We start from the raw sequence: 25673 nt of genomic DNA on the forward strand, positions 1-25673 counted from the left end.
TCTTTTTAGAAACCAGGTTATCCATAAGCTTGTTTTGCATGAGGCCATGTTTTGGCAAAAAATCAGTGTCAGCTTTATAGCTGTGCCATCTGAGTTAAGGCCTACTTGCACATCATAAAAGTTGACGAGAACAAGTTGTGGTCAGGAAGGGCTTCTGAGAGTAAAAGTGTCTACACATTTGTACTGTTGAAAGAGTGACAGGGTCCTAGATCATTGTTGCATGTCATACAGTTTTTCTAATCTTATACTATATTGTAAAGGAGGAGGAGAAGCTATGTCCCCCTAATAAAAGAATTTGTTTAATGACCAGTGTCCATATTCATCTTTAACTATGGTCACAAAGTCTGGGTAGTGACCAAAACAACAGGACAAATAGCTAGGATGATATTCCAAGACAAGATGAGGAGTTCAATAACATGCAGGGACCCTGAGTAGAAGTACTTCTTCTAACAGTCTAGACTGGCAAGTTACAGAGGTCTGAATGACAAGTGAGGTTAGCCCTTTAGGCATCTCCCGGTGTATTAGGCACTGCTTGATCCAGGAGCAGAGCCAGCTCATGATGGAGTAGCTATTTCTCTCTATTGGCCACAAGCCACAACCCCTGCAAAATCCTAACAAGTACCTACAGAATGTTGTTTGAGATTATCTGTCTTAGGCTTTTTAACTCAGCATGTTGTCAATGTAGGCTTCACCGTGATAACAACTTGAGCAATGGGAGTAAATTTAATATATCTACAGTAAGTATGTGACTGGAAGCAGTAGTATCTAGTGTGAGACAGAAACTGGCCCTGGTCAGAAGGCAATTTCTCACATGTATATTATATATGTAGGCTTGCTGTGTTACCCAGCTTTACTCAGGAAATTTTGTACGACAAACAGACATGGAGAAAAACAAGCAAACTCCACAAGAGCAACGTCTGGGTGCGAACTTCAAACCAAGAATACTGGATCCATAACACATCAGCACTTACCACTGCACTGCCTTGCCATCCTGAATATGAAACTACTACTTTCAATATTAATTAAACCTGCACTCCTTTATTTAGTCCTTTATAAAAGTCCCCATCCTGACTAATGCATTTGTGGCACTATTCTAGAAATCTCCTGATCACATTACAGTATAGAACTGTCCTAGTTATGCTTAAACAGCTGAGCCACATGACCCCTCACTCCAGTCTCGGCTGCTGTTTCTCAGATTGTCATACATCAGTTCTGATTACCTCACACATTTTCTGTTTTTTGTTGCTCCCAGGAGGGGCAGTTCACCTGTGACCACTAAGGGACTAATTGATGGTATCTCTGTTCCCTTTTCAAAGCATTTAACACTGCTATCCCTCATGTTGTGTCCTTATGCACTTTGAAGTCATGTGTGAGCGTCATTCAAGGGGGTTTCCTATACTTCACAAGTAATTTAATATATAGATATAAATACAGGAACACACAGCCCGGGCTATACAGTTGTAGGCACAGCTGCCTCATGGCTGGAGTTGAATTCACAACCCAGCCACCATCTGTGCAGAGTTTTCAACTGTCTTCCAATGTACATCCAATGTTTCTTTATACAAAGAGAACTGTCTGCAAATCAGCATCAGCAAAACCAAAGAACAGATTATTGATATTCACCACAACAAAGAACACCTATGCCCCTTTACTATTCAAATAATGGACATGAAGGTGGTAGTCTGCTATAGAAACATTTTGGTTCACATAATGACAAGTTGAACTGAATTAGTAACCGTAACACACATATATAAAAGGGCAGAGCATTTTTTTTTAAAGACTGCATTCTTTTAATTTGAGTGGTGACATCCTTTACATGTTCTCTGTGTTGACATGTATGACTTTTCTATGTTTTAATGTACTGGGCTAGTAACATCACTTTAAGAGAGGCCCACTGACTCAACAAACTAATTAGAAAGATTAGAGATACACTCTGGACTCACCGGAGGAAGTAGCGAAGAAGAGAATAATGACACAACTCAAGGCCATTATGAACATGCTGCACATCTTCTCTTTGACACACATTATCATTAAGTACTTTTAGTCAATGAATTATTCAGCCGAAATGTGTCAAGAAACACTACCAGGGCTGCCTTATACCCATGTCAAACCACATTTATAATGTCTCACTGTGACTAGTGTCTTATCATTAACCAAGTGTTACTCTGTTATAATTTTTATGTGTTTTTGAGGGGAGTTGTTGTTGTTTGTTATAATGTTTCTATATATCTTTAGCTTCAGTAACCAGTAGGTTTCTCCTTAGGACATAAAGTCATATCTATCTATCTATCTATCTATCTATCTATCTATCTATCTATCTATCTATCTATCTATCTATCTATCTATCTATCTATCTATCTATCTATCTATCTATCTATCCAAACTAGCTTCTTTCAACATTCAAAAAATGTATGCATGGTGGGTTGATGAGTAAATACTCTGGTGTGAGTGAAGGCAGTTAATGTGGTACATTCTGTGACAGCGAAGGGTCATATTTTAACTGAAGTTACTGTATAAGCTTCAGTTTACAATACTGAAATTGATAAGATGTATAGATGGATTTGTGCATATACATTTATTTTTTTACTAGGGGGCAAGCCCCCCAGGCACCTTCAGCGGCCAACCCCCAGTTGCAGTCAGTCTGCTGCTCGCGTTGTGAAGAGGGAGGCTGAATGCACCCCAAGGAGATGCAGTCGATCCTCCAAAACCCCCTCTTAAATGTTGATACAATGGGAAACAAATATAGTTTTTTTTTTACCTCCTCTTTGCTCGATCAGCTGCTGGCTTGCTGCTGACATGCTGCATAATCTGCATCTCGCATGACGCTTGAAACATTTAAAAGAAGGTTCAGCAGCTGTCCTCCTTTTTGTTTTTTACTTCAGGCCCAGGCATGGTTAAATCTCATCTTGCAGGATGTGAGCTCTTGATATTTTTTAGTTTATAATTTAAAAACTGAATAAGAATGTGAAAATCTAACAAATTCACATTAAACTTCGATAAATTCTGAAAAGAATGATACCAAACATATATATGTAGGTTTCAAAATAAGCCAGATTTAAAGCGTGACAAAAAAGGTCACATAAAATTGTTGCACAAAATCGTTGCCCTTTTAGGCTTAGGATTTTATATACAGTATAGAGAGTAGATAAACTAAATATAATCTATATTTCCTTCTATTTGTTATTTTTCAAATAATAGCACTAGAACATTTTATTTTGTGATAATCAGCACTAAGGAACAAATTAAATTATTCTAAGCAATAGTGAGTTTATATTTTGCCTATCTATATAGATATAAAATGGACTACCTGTGACAGGACTTTTCTCATTGTATTCAGCCCATATCAACACATAAATTCTCAAGCAAATACTTCCTACCTACACTCTTGATAGCATTAATGTGACTTAAAAAATATAGGTCCTTAAATAGATTTTTAAGACATAAACCGGATTGTAAAGGCCATTTTCTTAGTTTTATGTTTACGATTTGTTTCTATAGCATTTTGTTCCCTGTAAGGAGTCTGCAAGCTATTGACAAAACAACCATATTAGGTACTATAGTGCTATATGAGTCAACAACCTGCTGCAAAATCCTTTGAAATAATGACTTGCTTTTCACAAATGAGTGGACGATCGGTGGTTTCCATTTACTGCCAGACCCCCCTAGTTCCTTCTAAGTACTCTTTCAAAGAGAAAAACAGGAATTATATTTTCCTCACCCTCTTAAATCACTAAGTATCTCACAAACACAATGCAGCTAAATTATGTGAAAAACTAAAGCATAAATGCATTGAAGCCAGTATGCCCACACTTGACTGTTTCCTTTTTTTGTATTTTTTTCTGGAACTGTTAAATGTATAGCCTCTTCTCACACTTGTCTACAACCATGGTTGCTCTTGTTATGTCATTTACTTTCTCTTCTGCTGAGGTCTATGTATTTATTTTGATTCGCCTGTCTTCCTAATACATTCCAATACATTGTTTCGTATGTCCAACTACAACCAAGTGGCACCTTGTCTTGATAGCACTTTCAGATTGCACTGTGCTGTATATGTATAAAATGTATAAAACAGCTTATGTAATTAATAACAGTATTGTACATCATTAATTGTGTAATACATAAAATAGAAGCACTAAAAGCTTTAACTGTCAAAGTAAAACCACAGCTCATGAATGGTGAGCCGTTAACTTTTATCTGAATGTTAAGAATTAAGTACATGTTACTAAACAAACTAAGGAATGATCACCCCAAGTCACCTAACAAGAAACTGGAATTGCAAGAAGACGCCAGAAGATTTCAGGTGCTCGTATAGCATGGATAAAATTCTTAAGCATTTCAACCCAGATGGACGGAAGAAAGTGTCAAAGTTCGAATGTGATTTTAAATGGACAGGAAACTTGCAAGCCAGCTAAGAATTTATAAAGTATTCAACACTAAGTATAGTTAGAAAAGCCAAGAAATAGACATGCACAACTAAATATAGTGTTTTGCACCAGAGGTTTATTTTACAAGTCTGAATGGAACATTGTCTTCATCAGGAGGTTTTAATATATATATGTATTTTTTTTTTTTTGTATTTATACCTAGGTGCTCTCTTGTGTGTCTGTACAGTCTTACAGCACCCCTGCCTGTGGGGAAGTGTTGCTGTTGTGGTCTTCACTGCTTCAGACATTACCACTTCCAATCTTAGTGTGGGGGTCTGAGAGATACCGCCCAAAGGCTAGACCAGTATGGGACCGCTGTCTAAGGGCACTGGCTCAGGATGAAACAACAGATAATGGTAAGGCATCCCCCTAGCAAAGTGGTGTAGTTTTTTAGAATAACTTGCCAGGATGTTGCAGCACTGTTTCTTCAACAACTCATTATAACACTTTATTCTTAATGTTACATTTCCACTACCATCAGCTATCATACCATACCATCATTGTACCAACAGCAGATGGAACAACCCTTTCTAAGGTGTGGTTTGGATTTGCATTTTCCTTGGTCATCCAGGACGTGTCATTGTTTATAATACCAGCTTTGACCTGTCAAGTTCTTTCATGATATCACTAGGATGCACATTACTTAGTGTTTCCTAGCCGCCGCTGATGTAGCAGAATGTCCATTTCTGGATAAAATTCATCCAAAATGAAGTACAACGGTATTTCCTATATCATTTTCCTGTCACAGTCCAACAGAGAAGCTTAGTCTACAATCACACAAAGATGTTTCAGCAACCATTTCTGAGTTATAAAGTGCACACCACCCATAGAGAAATAACTGTTTTAACTCTCATTATGACATAGTAGCAGGCAAGCACTTTAGCTGTGACTCTGAACCAATCTTGAGATCACCTGTTTTACAGCTAATACCTTCAAAATCCTTAGGCATGGTTGCTATAGCAATGGAAAAATGTTTTCAAAAAAGGTAACCAACCTTTAAAATGTTACTTTTTTCAATTGTTATTTCCAGAAATAATCAAAGTATCAGAATTAAACTAAAATAGCCCCTAATAACAATTTTATAAATGTGCCCTTTTTCAAATCTTTCAGCGAATATCTCAAATACTGAATAAAGAGGAAACAGATGAATCCTATTGTGGCAAACTGGGAGTTTAAGCATTTATTAAGATACAATTCTCCAGCATATTTTTTCTAGACTAAGCTGCATCTCCTTTTGACGTAAATATGTGAATGTGGGAAACAAGCCAGCAATTGAAATCCAGAATTTATTGTTGTTGAGGTCGCCGCAGATCAGAAGTGTCTAATAGCAGTGGGGTGGCACAGAGACGACTAAGAGATGTGCCACATTTTCGCACAGTGTTCTAAAATGTGTTGGTACAGTCTACAGTTACAGTTACCATTACTTTTTGTTTTTCAATACCACAACTTACCAGTTAAGCCTGACTGATGGCAACTTAAGTTTTGATTTCAGATACACCATTTTCCCCCATGTGGACGTCCCTCATGAATTCCCAAATTCACTCTCTTTTGTATTAAATGACATTTATATTCTATCCTCTTAATATTGGGCACAAAAGCAGGAACAAAAAGGCGAAACTGAACTGCATCATGACATCATTTTTTTTTCATTTTGTTTTTGATGTTTTTTTAAGATTACATTCATACATTTTCAAGTCTCGAGGGTGGCACAGTGGTGCAGTGGGTAGCGCTGCTGCCTTGCACTAAGGAGACCTGGGATCACTTCCTGGGTCCTCCCTGCGTGGAGTTTGCATGTTGTCTGTGTGGGTTTCCTCCCACAGTCCAAAGACATGCAGGTTAGGTGCATTGGCGATCGTAACCTGTCCCTGGTGTGTGTGTGTGTGCTGGCACCCTGCCCGGGGTTTGTTTCCTGCCTTGTGCCCTGTGTTGGCTAGGATTGGCTCCAGCAGACCCCTGTGACCGTGTAGTTAGGATGTAGCGAGTTGGATAATGGATGGATGGTTGGATTTTCAAGTCTCCCAATTTTTTTTCTGGATAACAACATTTATTAAGTTATGCCTCGTCTAAATCATTTGGCTAAATAGAAAATGGATGAATAGTGCCCTCTCAGGGTTGTGGGAGAGATCCTGCCCCAAGTGGAGGAGTTCAAGTATCTCGGGGTGTTGTTTACGAGTTAGGGAAGAATGGAGCGTGAGATCGACAGGCGGATTGGTGCGGCATCCACAGTGATGCGGGCTCTGCTTCGGTCTGTCATGGGTTAAAAAGGAGCTGAGTCGTAAGGCAAGGCTCTCAATTTACCAGTCGATCTACGCTCCTACCCTCACCTATGGTCATGAGCTATGGGTAGTGACCGAAAGAACGAGATTGCAAATATAAGTGGCTGAAATGAGTTTCCTCCGCAGGGTGTCTGGGCTTTCCCTTAAAGATAGGGTGAGAAGCTCAGTCATCCGAGAGGGGCTCAGAGTAGAGCCACTGCTCATCCGCATCGAGAGGAGTCAGACGGGGTGGCTCGGGCATCTGATCAGGATGCCTCCCTGGTGAGGTGTTCCGGGCACATCCAACCGGGAGAAGGCCACGGGGAAGACCCAGGACACGCTGGAGGGACTATGGGAACGCCTTGGGATTCTCCCGGAAGAGCTGGAAGAAGTGGCCGGGGAGAGGGAAGTCTGGGCCTCTCTGCTCTAGCTGCTGCCTCCACGACCCAACCCCGGATAAGCAGAAGAGGATGGATGGATGGATGGATGGATGGAAATGGATGAGTTTATGTGAACGTACAGTGGGGCTCAAATGGAATGAGCATGGTGCAGCAGGTACCCTCGTAGTCAGAAACCCAATTCATTGTCACTTGAACCATCTGATTTTCTTCAAATCTGTGAGGTATGGACCAAATCTCACATGCCATGACACCAATGGGAATGCCCTGTGAAAGGAGTGGCATCAGAGTGAAAACAATTGATTACATAACTAATATTTTACTATATATCATGAACTGGAACAATTAGATTTGAACATCCATCCATCCATTATCCAACCTGCTATATCCTAACAACAGGGTCACGGGGATCTGCTGGAGCCAAAGCCAGCCAACACAGGGCGCAAGGCAGAAAACAAACCCCGGGCAGGGCGCCAGCCCATCTCAGAGATTTGAACATTAAAATGTTATTTAATGCAATAGTTCGACAAAGATATATTGATGATACAAATAACTCAGTTTCTTTGGTTTCTATTGAATGTCAACATTAATCCACAGATAATTGTCAGTGTTCGGCTAGAAGCACTAGCAAGGGTATGGTTTTAAATTCATAACCATGAGAAGAAACATGGTCAAAAGTACTAAAAAATGATTGTGTCTGGAAAGACTAATGATCAACAATCAAATCATGAAAACAAACTAAAGTCATAGTTAAAAAACAGGCAAGGATCAAAGAAACAAATTATTTAAGAATGAATGAATAAGATCAAAGCAAAAAGGGCTTGTTTAAGAATGTGTCATCTTGGATAAGGATGTGACTTTTCCAAGTGACTTTTAGCCCTATTGAGTAATTGGTTAGAGGCCACGACCTCTACAGAACTGAGAAACCCCTACTTACAGTGCAAGATTGTTCCAAATGACTGAGGAAAACATATCAAAACTGCAAATAGAAAGCCAATACAACAGTCAGACTAATTCCAGGGGGAATGGTCGATTATAACCCATCAGGGCATATGTTCTAGGAAGTTTAATAGCAATCGCTGCTGAGCTAGGCATTAGAAGGCCACGCATAAGAATAAGTATCTGATAAAACAAGGTCATGAGCAATTTTTTTTTTTTTTTTTGTGGGTGAGGATTAACCTCTTCGGCTGTGTCCAGGTGACTTGGTTCAGGGAAAAACACCAAAGCCTGGAAGGATCACAGAATTCCAACAAGACAGCACTCAGATGTTAAACCAGTATGGCAGACAGACATCCAGCAAGCAGACAGCATGTTCAAGCATCTCTTATCCTCATCTTATTCAAATAATATTTTATAAGAATGACCCCATATATAGTGCAAAGTGGTGGCTCTGAGGCTAGGGATCTGCACTAGCATTCGGGAGGTTCCGAAGTGACTCTACTCCATTAGGCCCTTGAGCAAGGCCCTTATCCTTCAATTGCTTTGTCCTGGGTATGCCGCTAATCTGCATCCAGCCCTGCAAGCAGGTCCTCCAACTTACAGGGAAAACTTGGAGGTTGGTGGTAGGATTGGCACTCCGGATAAAGAAAAAAAAGCTCACATTGTTCAATTCAAACCTGTCCCAATACAGGCGCCTTGTCATGTGGTGGGTGTCGCAATGCTTCCAACCCACCCCCCTATATAATTATACAATTCAAAATAAACACCTTATTTTCCCTCTTTATTTCTATATCTTGAATATTTTCACAAGTTTTTAGTTATAAAAAAAAATTGTTACGTTTGACCTTCAGCTGTATTTTGCTTTAAAATGTGTTACTAAATATCTGCTTTTCAAAGTGGCCTTGTTTCACAGCTCATGGAACATTTCACATTTCTAGCACAGTCTAAAATAGTTTTATATCTGTGGCTAAATGCCAACCAAATCTCAATATATAAAATATGCAAATATAACCAAATAAATCATGTCTCCATAACTAATTAAACAAACCGCACTGTCATGCTAATTATTGATTTTGTTTACTGAATGCTACACCTTAATATATAAACAGAATTACCCTGCATATCATAACTAATATATCATACACTATACATAAAGCAAGTAGGAAACAACATATCTTGCCTAAATGTATTATCGTTGTTGGTGTTATAGAATTTGTTTATGAAAAAAATGAGCCTATAGATTCACGGTACAATGGGTAAATGAGTAGCTGTCTTTCATTGTTCTTGTCAGCCTACTTCCATTAAGTCCCTTTTGCTTTAGGAAAGTTTTGTTCTTTCTAGTAAATAAGAAAAGAGAATACCTGCAAATTAACCTAACAACTAAACACTTCAACAATAGCTAAATATATGTTATCCAAAATATGAGTTAACACTTAATAATAATAAAAAAAAAAAGTTTTATAATACTCTTAGATTACCTATAGCTCTAGTGTCCACCTTTATCTGAAATTTGATATACTTTACTTCTCACTTACATTTAATCTGAGCTACAGTTCTTTGGCCCGCATTTGATAGACTATTACATTTTACTAGTCCTATCATGATCATGCTGACTATAGGCTTGCTCACATTAAGGTCTTTCAAGGCAGCTTAATAGGATTAATTTATACTTCATAAAAGCTATGTCCCTGATGGCTTCATGTCATTTGGACACAATAACAGATCAGACACCTGAGTAATGGCTCTATTATGGCTGCAGGCTGGGATCATTCAAACTGCAAACTCACCTACAGCATCTGCACCTACAATCCCCTTGCAGGACCACTCAGGTAATGCCATGAACATTGTTGGAATATTTTTATATTGTTCAGCAGCTCTACATGAAGCTAAATAAAATAAGTTTCATATGGCAACAATGTAAGATTTATAATGTTTTAAACAGAAGGCTTCTGGCTCCAGAAAAAAAAACTGACACAGCACTGTACTGGGACAAATGAACTGACAACAATGGTAGACTGTTAGTTAAAGTTTTGCTGAAGATTTGTACTTACCTCAGGTTCACAATCACAGTAAAGTCTTTGGGATTTCACTTTACTTGTGCATCTTCGTTTCAATAACTGGAATTCATTTATTTTAAGGAGTTATCTAAAAATTAATTATATATTATTAATCAAGCTAATTGTTTAAATAATTAGACATGCACACATATCTAAATACCCAAAGTAATTAAAGAAGCCCTATTACACAAATAATTTGATTGCCTAGGTTGTTTATAAAGTTTAAGATTTTCATTATTTGATTTATCTCTCTATCTTATAGTGTAGCGATCTGCAAAAGACCACAGTGCCTCACAATTTTTATTTAATTAATCAATTACAGGCTAACTCTTCTGAACTCCATTGCTCATCTGACTCCTTGCTATCCTATTTCTCCACTAAAAATAATGAAGTTGTGATGCAGGCTCACTGGTATTTTGCTATTATTTTGCATCTAAATAGTGGATAATTTGCACCATACAGATATAATATAGTCCCTTTGCTTGGCATTTAACTTTTGTTTAATGCCTGTCTAATGAAACTGAACATCACATTCATTTTAAAGCAGTAGCAACAGACTTGTCCAAAAGACTGAGTGCATTTTTGCACAGCGAAGTTCACTAAACATGGGAGCAGACTAATTGTTGTTATTTTTTTTTAATTCTTTGACCAGAACTCAGTAACGGATAACAAAAAGTGTAATTAAATGATGAGTTCAATAGGTGACTCTAATTAGCCTGGCAAAAATGGAAATTCTGCACTGACTGTGACCCTCCGTGGCCTGTGTTGTGTTATACTTTATTAAAACCTGTTTTGACAAGTGAATAAATTAAATTCCGCTGTATCTGCCTTACGTGATTACAGATAGTGCCCGTGATGACTTGGATTCCATTGCTGTGGTCACTGGATCAGCAGATGTAAAGCGAGCCACACTTTTTGCTTCAGAACGAGGAGCAGGAAAGCCTTTCCTCAACAGTCCAATCCCACTGGCCCAAAAGAGAGTGCAATATTTACAGGTAAGGAGCGGATGTAGTGAGCGCACCAGTCCTGTTGATGTGACTTTTAATATTTTATTCTCTGTTATAAGCATATTCATTTTATGCTATTAGCTTGAAAGTGGGAGTTCAGAAAATTGATGAACTGATGAATGGATAGGCAGATTTAATCAGCTTGTACCAAAAAGCATTTTCTTTGTTAAACACTCCAGAATGTGAGTGATTGCTGTGAATACAGTCTGAGTTTCTTTACAAGGCAGCAACCCTAATTTTTGATATCTTCAATGCTTCAGAGTGGCTGTTTGCCTTGTGTTGTTTATAATGCTGTCTTCTTTACCCTTATTATAGTATGCTAGGACCCTTTTGTCCATGGTAAGTTTGTGAACTATGTTGTGTATCTGTAAGATAAGATAAGATAACATAGAACTTTAGCTGTGCCCAGAGGTAAATTTGGCTTTTTATAGAAGCTCTTTAAATAAATAAATACCACAAACAAGTAAATACTGTACATAAATATACATGCACACATATTTGTATGCTCTTTTGACTAGCATAGCAATGTGACAATGTGTCCAAATCACTACTAGGATAGAGGGATGTATGCCAGAGAGCTGGTCAGTCTTTTGCAAGAAGCGAGGTAGGGCTTATGATCTCTCAGAAAATGCACATATTACATTTGATACTAAAAAAAATTCAATTGTTACAGTAAGTGTTTGTCAAGAGTTTCACACAGTATTTGATTTTTTTTCAATCTTTAGTATTAATTGTTATTCCAAAAGCCCAATAGTAGGTTAGAATGCTAAAAGAATGACTAGAATAAGTAGATGAAAGGTTACATGATGAGTTTGGCTTGGCTTCCAAAAAGAGGTACATGGGCACATAACCGTGTTCAGTCCATTGCTTGCCCTATCTACTATAAACATTCTCTCTTCTGTAGGAGAGATGGTAGGTTGGTCTCCTGCAATGCACATAATCTTGCAAGAACAGTCTCCTGCTCCTGCTCCTAGTGTCCCTAATCTAGAATACAACTAGAATCTACTCCATGTCATACCATACATATTTGAATCAATTAAGATCTGGTAATGGGGTGGCCACTGAATGTCACATTTCTTGAACTATTCTGCCTTCCTTGCATTATGGCATGGAATAATCTCCTGCTGAAAAGCCCTGTTTTATATTTTCTGTCATATGTTCAATGTAATAACTTATCTAGAAAAACATTGCTTCTTGAGTATGCAAAACTGTGCATGTCAGGTGCTACAAGTCTATTTCCAATTAAATGGCTCGACCAGTTGGTCTTTCGATGTTCTCTAAACCCTTCGGTGTGTTTGCACATGTCCAACCTGAACTTTCAAAGTCCTCAGTCCAAAATCATTTACTCCCTTAAACATGGTCACAGTAATTTGAAAAAAAGAGATTGATATTAGGAATTCATCATTCACAAGACATTATACTGCATCTTCATTTTCACCCACCACTAAGGAGTACTGCATTTATTTTGAAAAAGTCACCAAGGAAGTCTACATGTGCTCCTTTCATTTTTTGGAAAAGAAGCCAGTAGTATTTTTGTGCCTGTTTCAAAGATGTGCATAATTCTGGTTCAGAAAGAACAGGTATGTATGTAGAAGATCATTTTTTTACTTGTTTGCTGGCCTCATGCTGACCAGTAAACATATGGCTGCACCATAGTTAGTGCTGCTACTGGACATGTAGCATTCAGTTCTAGTACTATGGAGTATGTAGTCTGCATATTCTTTTTAAGTTATTGTGTCTAGACTTTTTTTTATCTCAGAACCATTTTATTGTAAACTTTAGGTGTTGCTGTTTCAATTTTGTCTGCCTTTAGCTAATATACAGTACTTTCCTGACTAGCAGACTTTCACTTTACTTAGTGTTTAAGTCTATATGGCTGTATTTTGTGATAAGATGATGATGTCACAGGATATCACACTTACAGTGCATCCGAAAAGTATTCACAGCGCATCACTTTTTCCACATATTGTTATGTTACAGCCTTATTCCAAAATGGATTAAGTTCATTTTTTTCCTCAGAATTCTACACACAACACCCCATAATGACAATGTGAAAAAAGTTTACTTCAGGTTTTGCAAATTTATTAAAAATAAAAAAACTGAGAAATCACATGTACATAAGTATTCACAGCCTTTGCTCAATACTTTGTCGATGCACCTTTGGTAGCAATTACAGCCTCAAGTCTTTTTGAATATGATGCCACAAGCTTGGCACACCTATCCTTGGACAGTTTTGCCCATTCCTCTTTGCAGCACCATCAGGTTGGATGGGAAGCGTCGGTGCACAGCCATTTTAAGATCTCTCCAGAGATGTTCAATCGGATTCAAGTCTGGGCTCTTGGTGGGCCACTCAAGGACATTCACAGAGTTGTCCTGAAGGCACTCCTTTGATATCTTGGCTGTGTGCTTCGGGTCGTTGTCCTGCTGAAAGATGAACCGTCGCCCCAGTCTGAGGTCAAGAGCGCTCTGGAGCAGGTTTTCATCCAGGATGTCTCTGTACATTGCTGCAGTCATCTTTCCCTTTATCCTGACTAGTCTTCCAGTTACTGCTGCTGAAAAACATCCCCACAGCAAGATGCTGCCACCACCATGCTTCACTGTAGGGATGGTATTGGCCTGGTGATGAGCGGTGCCTGGTTTCCTCCAAACGTGATGCCTGGCATTCACACCAAAGAGTTGAATCTTTGTCTCATCAGACCAGAGAATTTTGTTTCTCATGGTCTGAGAGTCCTTCAGGTGCCTTTTGGCAAACTCCAGGCAGGCTGCCATGTGCCTTTTACTAAGGAGTGGCTTCCGTCTGGCCACTCTACCATACAGGCCTGATTGGTGGATTGCTGCAGAGATGGTTGTCCCTCTGAAAGGTTCTCCTCTCCCCACAGAGGACATTTGGAGCTCTGACAGAGTGACTATTGGGTTCTTGGTCACCTCCCTGACTAAGGCCCTTCTCCCCGTCGCTCAATTTAGATGGCCGGCCAGCTCTAGAAAGAGTCCTGGTGGATTCGAACTTCTTCCGCTTATGGATGATGGAGGCCACTGTGCTCATTGGGACCTTCAAAGCAGCAGAAATTTTTCTGTAACCTTCCCCAGACTTGTGCCTCGAGACAATCCTGTCTTGGAGGTCTACAGACAATTCCTTTGACTTCATGCTTGGTTTGTGCTCTGACATGAGCTGTCAACTGTGGGACCTTATATAGACAGGTGTGTGCCTTTCCAAATCATGTCCAGTCAACTGAATTTACCACAGGTGGAGTCCAGTTAAGCTGCAGAAACATCTCAAGGATGATCACAGGATGCACCTGAGCTCAATTTTGAGCTTCATGACAAAGGCTGTGAATACTTATGTACATGTGCTTTCTCAATTTTTTTAGTTTTTAATACATTTGGAAAAATCTCAAGTAAACTTTTTTCCCATTGTCATTATGGGGTGTTGTGTGTAGAATTCTGAGGAAAAAAATGAATTTAATTGATTTTGGAATAAGGCTGTAACAAAACAAAATGTGAAAAAAGTGATGCGCTGTGAATACTTTCCGGATGCACTGTATGTGATGTCAATAGAGACAGACCAGGCACTAGCATCCCATTGTTTGATTGATTTTTTTGTGATGTAAAAGGTATGTGAACTTTCATGGTTCTACAGTCTTTACCAAAAGAGGGATAGATATTAGTTAAGTAAGTTAATGTGAACATTAGAGAGGTCTGCACAGATATACCAGAATTACCATGCCAAAAACACCACTGTAGATTTTACTTCTAAAATAATATCCCACTTGGTGTTGCTCCAGATTTTGCTTTTAAGAGGTTAGGAGTGATTTTGATTCAAAGGCTTCCTGATAGATATGGAAAACGTTTTAAATTGAAATGATCTGAGTGGTGTCCTGTATTGACAGACTGACCAGTAGGGGGCTTTGTAACACCACAAACTCCAGACACACAACCAGCACGAAACATATCCCAGGCTCAAATACAAGTTTAATTACAATAAAGTACCTTATAAAAGGCTTTGAACGTAACACAACACTTGTGTTCTTCCCATTCTCTTTTACAGTCTCCTTCCACTGCTCCAGGTGAGCTTTGTGCTTCCACCCAACTCCAATTCCTTCAGTGAGGTGAGATGCCTCCTTTTATCTTGCACTAGAAGCACTTCTGGTGACACAGGAGGCATGACAGAAGCATTTCCTGGTCACACAGATGCTGCCTATAACAGGGAGGTCCTCTCCCGACAACACCCCCTGGTGGCACCCAAGGACCCCGGCAGGGTTACTCTTCCATACTACAAATCCCAGACAACCCACTGTGGGTGTCCAAATCAGGACCAGATAGAGGAGCAAAGCCACCTGTCATTCTGGGGGACATATTGCCCATTCATTAATTGTTCCTTCTGAATGAGATAGAAATGTATGATCTTCCCAACTGAGTTGTGCCTCTATTCTTGTGCTCCCTCCATTATGGCCATCCTGGCCAGGTAGGACATTTTCCTCAAAACCAGTTGGAAAACCAGTCAAACCCACGCCTGCGCTTACAACAGTTTTGAGTCAGTTATGTATGCACAATATACAATTTTTAGGTGAATTAATAGCATGCTTTGCATAAATTGAAGAGAGGTGTATTTTATGAATAGCTCAGTCCCAATCTTTATCTGAAATTCTAACTGAAAGATCTTTTTCCCATCATTGCCTGTGATATAAATCATAAGTCATAAATTCCTTAATATTTGTTGATAATATCACAAAACACTCCAGATGTCTTCATAAAACCCAGCCACTACTGCTTCAGAAGCAGAAACTGGAAGAAGGTGGGGACAATTAGGCATATTAGTTTTCATAACATATATATCCTGAATATGGAAAAAAAGAATGTGTTTTTGGGAAATTAGCAATTCAACAATCAAATACGTGTTGTCCATATAAAGATCCCTTAAGGACTAAATACCCAGTTACAGAGAGAATGTTGTACCACTGACTTCTGTCCCCTTCCAAAATATTAGTGTACATACAGGAAAGGGGTGTGCGGCGCTCCCGATATCTATGCAAAAGGACGAAGGTCCAAGTCTTTAGAGCTCTGGTGCTTCCTGTCTTGTATGGTTGTGAGACATGGACGCTATCCAGTGACCACAGACGAAGACTGGACTCCTTTGGTACTGTGTCGTTCCGGAAAATCCTTGGCTACCGTTGGTTTGACTTTGTATCGAATGAGCGGTTGCTCATGTAATCCCGAATGAGGCACATTACCTGCATTGTGAGAGAGCGCCAGTTATGGCACTACTGCAATGTGACGCGATTCCCTGAGGGAGATCCAGCTCGTTGGATTCTCATTGTTGGGGACCCGAGTGGTTGGACCACTCTTTTTGCTAGAGTTCTGGTGCTCCCATCGTTCCCTTGCTTTTGTGCACGATGCACTGGAAAAATAGACAAAATTATGTCTCTGGAAATAATTAATGTTGATGGAGTACAAATGCCACACCGCGTAGTAAATATCAGGGGGGTTCAAAAGGGCGACCACAATATAGAAAAAAAGTTAAAATTTCATCCCAAAAATAACAGAAACTATGAGTATTAAAGTAATACCGCTCAAATGCAATATAACCAAATTAATGAGTTTGTATAAAATACCAAATTGATCTACATATTGAATTACCTTAAGAAGTGGTCAACTTTAAAGTCGGTCGCCTTAAAAGGCGGGTCAGCCTAGTATAGAAAATCACCCGAAAATTCCCGGAACATCTAGAAGTGTGCAAACTGACAACATGAAGAATTGTCTTTGTGCCGAACTCGAATCATCCCCGCATAAATCAAAGTCATCCAGACGATCTGGATCTGCATAACTAGATCTGGACCACCATCTATCTATCTATCTATCTATCTAAAGTAGGGGTAGGCTACTCAAACGGTGGAACGCGGTCCACAATCCGGACTGACAAGACGTTTTTGGCGGACCGCGACTGTCTTCTGCGTAAGTCAGAAGCGTGATTAAAAACGGCAATGTAAAACGACATTTTGAGACGAAACACGCCGAGTGCTACAATGCGAATTATCCACCAAAGTCAGAGCTCCGTTCGCATAAGATCAACTCCCTTAAGTCGTCGTTGGTAGCGAGTTCATCGCTAATGACGAAGGCGACCACCACACAATCAAATGTTACAGAAGCTTATACGCATTGTTTGGGTTCTTGGCAGACATAAGAAAGCATTTACTGATGCAGAGGTTGTTAAAGAATGCACAATGTCTGCTTCTTCTGTTCTGTTTAGCGACAAAAAGTGTGTTGAACTGATTCAGCAGATACCATTATCAGACAGTAGCCTACTGCTAGTCGTCGTGCGGATGACCTTTCTGACAATGTCGGTGGTCAGTTAATATCAGATCTTAAACAGGCTGAATTGTTTGCTCTCGCGTGCGATGAATCCACTGATAAAACTGACATGTCTCAACTCTGTGTGTTCACAAGATTTTTTGATGGCCATAATTTTGTTGATGAGTTTCTGACATTACTACCGCTAGCAAAACAGACCAGCGGTGAGGACGTGTTTTCAGCATTATCGCAATTTATGCACGTAGCTGTTATTGGATGTAACTAAAAAGATTTCCCTTATAACAGACGGGGCACCAGCAATGACTGGTAAAGATAGAAGACTTGTCACTCGTATGAAGGCACTTCAGCCCAACCTTGTTGCTTATCATTGCATCGTTCATCAGTCGGCCCCCTGTTCAAAACTTTGTGACGAACTTGCGGAAGTGATGTCTACTCTTGTGAAATTTGTGAATTTTTTACTATGTAATTCGTCTCTGCAGTATCGTCTGTTTCTTTCTTTTCTTGAAGAGATGTCTGCAGAATTTGGAGATTTGCTGCTTCACAATGACGTCAGATGGTTAAGCATGGGCCGTGTGTTGGAAAGGTTCTGGAATCTCCGTGAAGATGTAGCTGACTTCCTGCAGTCCTTGAATACAAAGAGAGCTGCAGAATTTTTAACATTTATTCAAGACAGTGACAAGTTTGCACTGCTGGCATTTTTTGTTGGTTTGTTAATATTATGGGACATATAAATACACTGAATTTGTCACTTCAGGGTGCAGACAAAACCGGTTGCTTATGTAGGGAATGAGGCACGTTACAGGCATTGTGAGAGAGTGCCAGTTATGGCACTACCGCAATGTGACGCGATTCCCTGAGGGAGATCCAGCTCGTAGGATCCTCATTGTTGGGGACCCGAGTGGCTGGACCAGGCCAAGGTGTCGCCCATGTAACGCCTGGCTGCGGTAGATAGAGGGTCATTTCTGGAGGGTGGGACTGGACCGTGTGTCTACCTCGGGCGTTGCCAACCAGGATCCCGAGCTGTTTTGTCAGTGCATGCTCCCCAACTTGACTTGATACAGTGTGTCTGCAGCCCAGTGCATTTAACACAAAGTTATACCTTCTTCTTCTTTAGGTATCTGTAGTTTTTGTAATGCAAGGACTTTTTAAATTCCAAATGAACAATGTTACAACTTAGTCTAGTCCTTTTAAAAAAAGGTAGTATATATGGGAAAAGTCTGAAAAACACAGGAGATATACCATTCAGTCTAATAGTGTTCATTTTTTCAGCTAAGTGATTTACTTTTATCAAAATACATGACGTGTTTTGAGGTCACTATCCATGTGCAATGGCCTCATCTTTTTTTTTTTTTGCTGAGAGTAGTGGAACTCAAATGAGCTGATTAAATAATAATAGTCGTTAAATAAATAACTGTTGTTTGTTTTTTCACTCTGCACAAGTCATGTCAGCCTCTGTTGAACCTTTTTGTCGACTGTCTCTTTCACACCACACCACCAGAACTGTTATTGGCTGGATGTTTTTTTGGTGAGGCCCTTGTCCTTCATATGCATATGGCAATGTCATTGGGGAATAACCCAGACAAGATAGTGCTTGTGTGTAATGCTGTACACTCATGCCAGTGCAACTGGTAACCACCACCATGATTAGTACAAACCCATTTAAATCTTGTGTTATTTTATTTCTTCCTCTGAACTGAACATAAAATTGATCCATTGAAACGTAACAGACTATTTCCAGTAAAATAGTCTACACATGCTGCGCTGTCACTAAGAAAACAGTCACAGTAAAGATGCAAGTGTTCCTTATAATGTAGATACTCAGTATTTTCTTTTTTTCATTTGGTTGTCCTTCATATACTTCAAAATGGCAGCACAGATTAACTAAAACATTCTTATGATCTTGTTAATGATTTTTTTTACATTTATCACCAATTCTTTGATCATTGAGTGGATACTGGCTATTGTGAAAAGGCATGTGCCGCGTAAATGGTGTTTTAATGTAAACCCTGTGACTTTTTATCTGCCTACTTCCATATAAATGTGGTATAAATTACTGTAAAATGTCATATTGCAGACTACTCAATGTGATATCATTGTTTTTATGTGCGGGTTTTTCTTTGTGCTGATTGTTGCTGTTACTAATTTCAGCTTCCCAATTAGCAACTGCTCTATAAACACAAGCAGCATTCTGAAATTAGTACCACATATTTCCAGCTTTTGTTGTTTAGGTCTTTTTTTAATTGAACTTTCAACATTCGCTAGAGTAGTGTCATTTGCAATGGACACGTCAATCAGCGTAAAACTCTACTTTTGCTATTTTTTATTCAGCACTTTAAGTATTGAGGCAGTTTGGAGAGATAGCATGTTTAATTTGAAATATCACATCCCACAAGGTAGAACTGTCATTGGTCTTATAAAATTATCTGCAACATACCTTTGTATTTCATATGGACATCTGTTTGTTTTGAACTGATCGATGCAGACAGAGAGCTAGACATTTCATTGTGCCAGTTTGTACATTTAGCAGGTACCAGCACTGTGCGGCCAGGCACTCTGTGACTAACACACTTTTTAGCTCTGTGACGCTAACAGCACTTACTGTTGACTCATTGCTTTAAGATGCTGTTTTCTTGGTATTTTTGTTCAGTGCCTACTATTATTAAACTTTCAGTTTCTCCTTAGACGCTGAAGCTTTAAAGCCATGTCAATGAAATTCCTTTATTGTAAAACTGTCTGCCTAGTCCTTTAAAGAAATCACCATGCAATAGCTTATTCATCATTAGGGCTATTTCTTACACTATTTTTGAGAACCACTTAAGCAAAAGCTTGATCTATTTTGCTGGCATTTTAAGAAAGGAAGACTTAGTTTTATTGGCATAATTTATGCACACCATGGTATCCCTGACCATGACTTTACTGGACAATGATGATATTGCAAACATACTAAATTTACTTTTTGTGTCTCTTTGTACACAAATGAGCCGTTTCAATCAGAGTAGAGAATGGATTGAACATGCCTGCCTTTCTTTGTATTTTAGATTTTATTGGTAACTCACAAGGCATTTTCATAACACGAATTTCCTCTTGGGATTAATAAAGTATCTATCTATAGGGTGGTCCAGATCTAATTATGCAATTTTCATTATGCTATAACTTATTAATTTTATTATCCTTCTATATAAATGCGGTCGGGATTGTCCTTCCGTCCCGTGAGTGCTACGCAGGCGTGGAGTTTCACACACGCCCCGTCCATTTTGCAATGCACGATGGGATTTGTAGTTTCGTTTTTCCAGGTAAAAGATGATTTTCTGCTCCAGACTGTGCGATATCTTCTTCTTCTTCTTTATTACTATATAAAAGTTGTCGGGATTGTCCTTCCGTCCCATGAGTGGAAAGCGTAGCGGTATTCCGCTTATCACAGACTTACTACTTGCATCTTGCGGTACGAAGCGACATGATGTGAGCAGAGTTCTGGTGCTCCAATCGTTCCCTTGTTTTTGTGCGCGATGCGCTGGAAAAATAGACAAAATTATGTCTCTGGAAATAATTAATGTTGATGGAGTACAAATGCCTCACCGCGTAGTAAATATCAGGGGGGTTCAAAAGGGCGACCACAATATAGAAAAAAAGTTTAAATTTCATCCCAAAAATAACAGAAACTACGAGTATTAAAGTAATACCGGTCAAATGCAATATAATCAAATTAATGAGTTTGTATAAAATACCAAATTGATCTACATATTGAATTACCTTAAGAAGTGGTCAACTTAAAAGTTGGTCGCCTTAAAAGGCGGGTCAGCCTAGTATAGAAAATCACCCAAAAATTCCCGGAACATCTAGAAGTGTGCAAACTGAGGACATGAAGAATTGTCTTTGTGCCGAACTGGAATCATCCCCGCATAAATCAAAGTCATCCAGATGATCTGGATCTGCATAACTAGATCTGGACCACCATCTATCTATCTATCTATCTATCTATCTATCTATCTATCTATCTATCTATCTATCTATCTAAACTTTAGATAGGGGTACTCAAACGGCGGACCTCGGTCCACAATCCGGACTGCCAAGACGTTTTTGGCGGACCGCGACTGTCTTCTGCGTAAGTCAGAAGCGTGATTAAAAACGGCAATGTAAAACGACATTTTGAGACGAAACACACTGAGTGCCACAATGAGAATTATCCACCAAAGTCAAAGAGCTCCGTTCGTATAAGATCAACGCCCTTAAGTCGTCGTTGGTAGCGAGTTCATCGCTGATGACGAAAGCAACCACCACACAATCAAATGTTACAGAAGCTTATACGCATTGTTTGGGTTCTTGGCAGACATAAGAAAGCATTTACTGATGCAGAGGTTGTTAAAGAATGCACAATGTCTGCTTCTTCGGTTTTGTTTAGCGACAAAAAGTGTGTTGAACTGATTCAGCAGATACCATTATCAGACAGTAGCCTACTGCTAGTTCGTCGTGCGGATTACCTTTCTGACAATATCGGTGGTCAGTTAATATCAGATCGTAAACAGGCTGAATTGTTTGCTCTCGCGTGCGATGAATCCACTGGTAAAACTGACATGTCTCAACTCTGTGTGTTCACAAGATTTTTTGATGGCCATAATTTTGTTGAAGAGTTTCTGACATTACTACCGCTAGCAAAACAGACCAGCGGTGAGGACGTGTTTTCAGCATTATCGCAATTTATGCACGCAGCTGTTATTGGATGTAACTAAAAAGATTTCCCTTATAACAGACGGGGCACCAGCAATGACTGGTAAAGATAGAGGACTTGTCACTCGTATGAAGGCACTTCAGCCCAACCTTGTTGCTTATCATTGCATCATTCATCAGTCGGCCCCCTGTTCAAAACTTTGTGATGAACTGGCGGAAGTGATGTCTACTCTTGTGAAATTTGTGAATTTTTTACGATGTAATTCGTCTCTGCAGTATCGTCTGTTTCGTTCTTGTCTTGAAGAGATGTCTGCAGAATTTGGAGATCTGCTGCTTCACAATGACGTCAGAGGGTTAAGCAAGGGCCGTGTGTTGGAAAGGTTCTGGAATCTCCGTGAAGATGTAGCTGACTTCCTGCAGTCCTTGAATACAAAGAGAGCTGCAGAATTTTTAACATTTATTCAAGACAGTGACAAGGTCGTACTGCTGGCATTTCTTGTTGATATTATGGGACATATACTGTAAATACACTGAATTTGTCACTTCAGGGTGCAGACAAAACTGTTGTCGAATTGCAAGAAAAATGTTGTGCCTTTGAAACAAATACTGAGCATTTTCATCAATGACTTGGAAGGTGGCAAGATGCTGCATTTCCCAAACCTGAAGAGCTGCATGACAGCTGATCAACAGGCATGTTTTCAGTTGATTTCCACATTTCTACATCATTTGAAGGTCGAGTTTGATGAACATTTTAAGGATTTCAGAAAACTAAAGCCTGTGGTTTTTTTTTATTCTGATCCTTTCATTGTCCAGCCTGACGGTGAATGGACATCTGTGGCTGCCTCAATTTTTCCGAACTCAAACCCGTCACTGTTGCAAATGGAAGCAGGTGATTTGCAAACTTCTCACGTTTTGAAAGCAAAATTGAACGAAGTCAGCATAACAATTTTTTGGTCAAAGTTTGTTCCAGATTCTCAGTATCCTGCTGCAAAGAAACTGGCGATTTCCGTGCTCACTATGTTTGGTTCAACATATTCTTGTGAGTGTGCGTTCTCCACTATGAACACTATCAAGACGAAACATCGAAGTGTAATTACCGACCAGAACCTCAGGAATGCAATGAGAATTGCACTGACTGGTTACTCACCGAACTATGCTGCCATTATGAAATCGAAACAACAGTTTCACACTTCACACCGAGTGACAATCATTTACGTACCAACTGTTATAATTGGTGTGTTAATTGCAAGTAGTCATGTGACTTTTTTGAATTGTTTTCCATGTTTTGTGCATGTCTTGGTCTTCTGTAAAATTGCTATCATTTGCGTTGAATCTATTACTAGCCTCCTACAGACCTACACCTACAGTCCTACAGACCTACAAGGTAAATCTGGCTATAGCGGACCCCGATGGTTGGTGGCGAACTGAATATGGACCGGCATTCAAAAACTTTGAGTACCCCTGATCTAAAGTTATAATTGATGGCTGAAATGCAGATCAACAACTTTTATTTTCTGCAATATCTTATGTTTAAGTTAAGTGGCCTTCATTAAGTGCATTATGTACAAATGATATATTGTCAGGTTAAATGACTTGCTCAGGATCAAACAATGAGTATAAATTAAATAACAGAGTTGTAATTTGGATTTCAGCTCATTCAAGACTATGTTTTCTAGGTGATCACATTCTTTAACATGTGTTTCATCTTGATCCATATGCCATGCTACTAATTTTGGTATCTCGTGTTAAGACAGCTACCCATCAGTCCACCAAATAAAAAAGGGACAGATAGAGTGGATAGTCGTAGTTCAGGTTTTATTATCAGGGCTAACATCTAGAGCCAAGCACTCTTTATTCCTCCCACAGTTCTCAATTCAATAGTTTCTCACACTTAAATCACATTAGAATCTACTGACACAGTATAAATTGAGACTGTTAAAATATATGCAATTACTTATCAAAAACATGCAACATTAAAAAAGACACTAATTTATAAAATGTTTGCTCGTGTCATTATCAAAAACATGCATAATAAAAAAAAGTAATTAGGAGAACAAAATCACACTCAGTAGCTGTGGTGGAATATAATGAATTACATTGACTTTCGTTGCAGTACTTTAGAGCATTGTAATTTTTAAGTATTTTAAGTGGAAACATTTTTAGTCTTTGAAAAGTATGTTTATTTTGTAACAAACCCTCATTATAATTTTCAAGGTGGTTCATTACGAAATACAATTGATTTGGTGTGTTCAAAATTCAGAGTTCCACACTGAGCAGTTAAAATTAAAAGCAAAAATTTTGGGGGTCATAACTCATGATCTGGAAGTGCTAAATATTTTAGAAAATAATGTAGCAGCTGTGCCGTTTTTTCATTTGCTGAGTAAGAGGATGCATGTCAGCAGAGCATAGAGCAATGCTCCTGTGTAATGGCTAAGAGCTGAGTGTGAGCAGACGCTCCCCCCTTAAATCAGGTCTGTAGTGATTTTATGTTTTTGCTGTGCATGGACATGTGCAATGGATGATGCAGTAGAAAGTACTCTGTGCAGTGGCAGTAGGGGGGGTTCTATACACATATTTTATGAAGAGCTATCCAGCCTCAATGACATCCATCAAAACAGCTTTATTATGCAGCATACAATTCTTCCTCAAATTTGCAAAACCCACAAAAGTAATCTGGTCTAGCAGGGTGTTTAAAACAGGGGTCGCCAACTCTGGTCCTGGAGGACCACCGTGCCTGCAGGTTTCCATTCTAAACCTTTTCTTAATGATTGTCCTGTTTTTTCTGCTAACTTCTTTTGAACTAATTTGAATTGACTTGCTTTTGAGGACTCAGACACCTTAATTGTTTCTTTGTCCTTAATTAGCAGCCAAACAATAATGTGATGCCAAAACAACTGGTGTCCATCATACAATATCTGAAAATAAAGAACGATGAAGGTCTCTGGAAGGTTGATCTGCTCATGTCCCCAAAACATTTGAACAGTGCTCTTAGAAAGAGAAAATCAGCAATTTCAGAAATGTCTGCTAATGCACCACAAGAGCAGCAACAAGCCAAAGGATTAAAGAACGGGTTTAATTAACAACAAGAATCGGCACCTCATTAAGCAGCTTGTTGGAGTGAAATTGGTTGGAGTTTGAGGCCCTGCCTTAGTGGGTCTTCTCTTAGCTCACTCTCTTCACATTTCATTTCTGTTTGGATGCCATTTAAGGAAAGAAATGAAGCAATTCAGAGGAACGATGAAGCAATTCAGGGGAACCAATCTTAAAAAAAGCATTTCAATTAAAATTAATTCACAAGAAGTTAATTAGCAGCACAAACAGGACACTCATTAAAAAAGGGGTTAGAATGAAAACCTGTAGCCACGGTGGCCCTACAGGACTGGAGTTGGCGACCCTTGGTTTGAAATACAGCATAAATGATACAAATCATAGTTAACTGTACTGAAAAACACTACAGTAAATTTCAAAACAATGCCCAGTTGTCCAAAAGAATAAGCTAGGATAACAGGCGGCATCACTTTTAAAAAAAGATGTCCCTCTTCAGTGCGTAATAATGAAGTGAAGTTCATTTAGCACATACATCATTTCCTAAACGTGTATAGTGTGCATTAGTAAGTTGGGA

General features: G+C 39.1%; 1 protein-coding gene across 3 annotated transcripts in view; it reads left to right on the forward strand.

Moving 5' to 3' along the window:
- Positions 1–25673, forward strand: part of LOC120535748 (probable G-protein coupled receptor 162) — a 55175-nt gene that overhangs the window by 23072 nt on the left and 6430 nt on the right. For 2 of the 3 annotated variants that reach the window (XM_039763784.1, XM_039763786.1), the window contains 3 exons: positions 4588–4780; positions 10917–11068; positions 11396–11419. In XM_039763784.1, coding sequence (XP_039619718.1) covers positions 4588–4780; positions 10917–11068; positions 11396–11419 — 369 coding nt within the window. The remainder of the gene's footprint in view (positions 1–4587; positions 4781–10916; positions 11069–11395; positions 11420–25673) is intronic. The other variant, XM_039763785.1, reaches the window with a different exon arrangement.

This window comes from Polypterus senegalus, chromosome 9, assembly GCF_016835505.1.
Source record: "Polypterus senegalus isolate Bchr_013 chromosome 9, ASM1683550v1, whole genome shotgun sequence".
NCBI lineage: Eukaryota > Metazoa > Chordata > Cladistia > Polypteriformes > Polypteridae > Polypterus > Polypterus senegalus.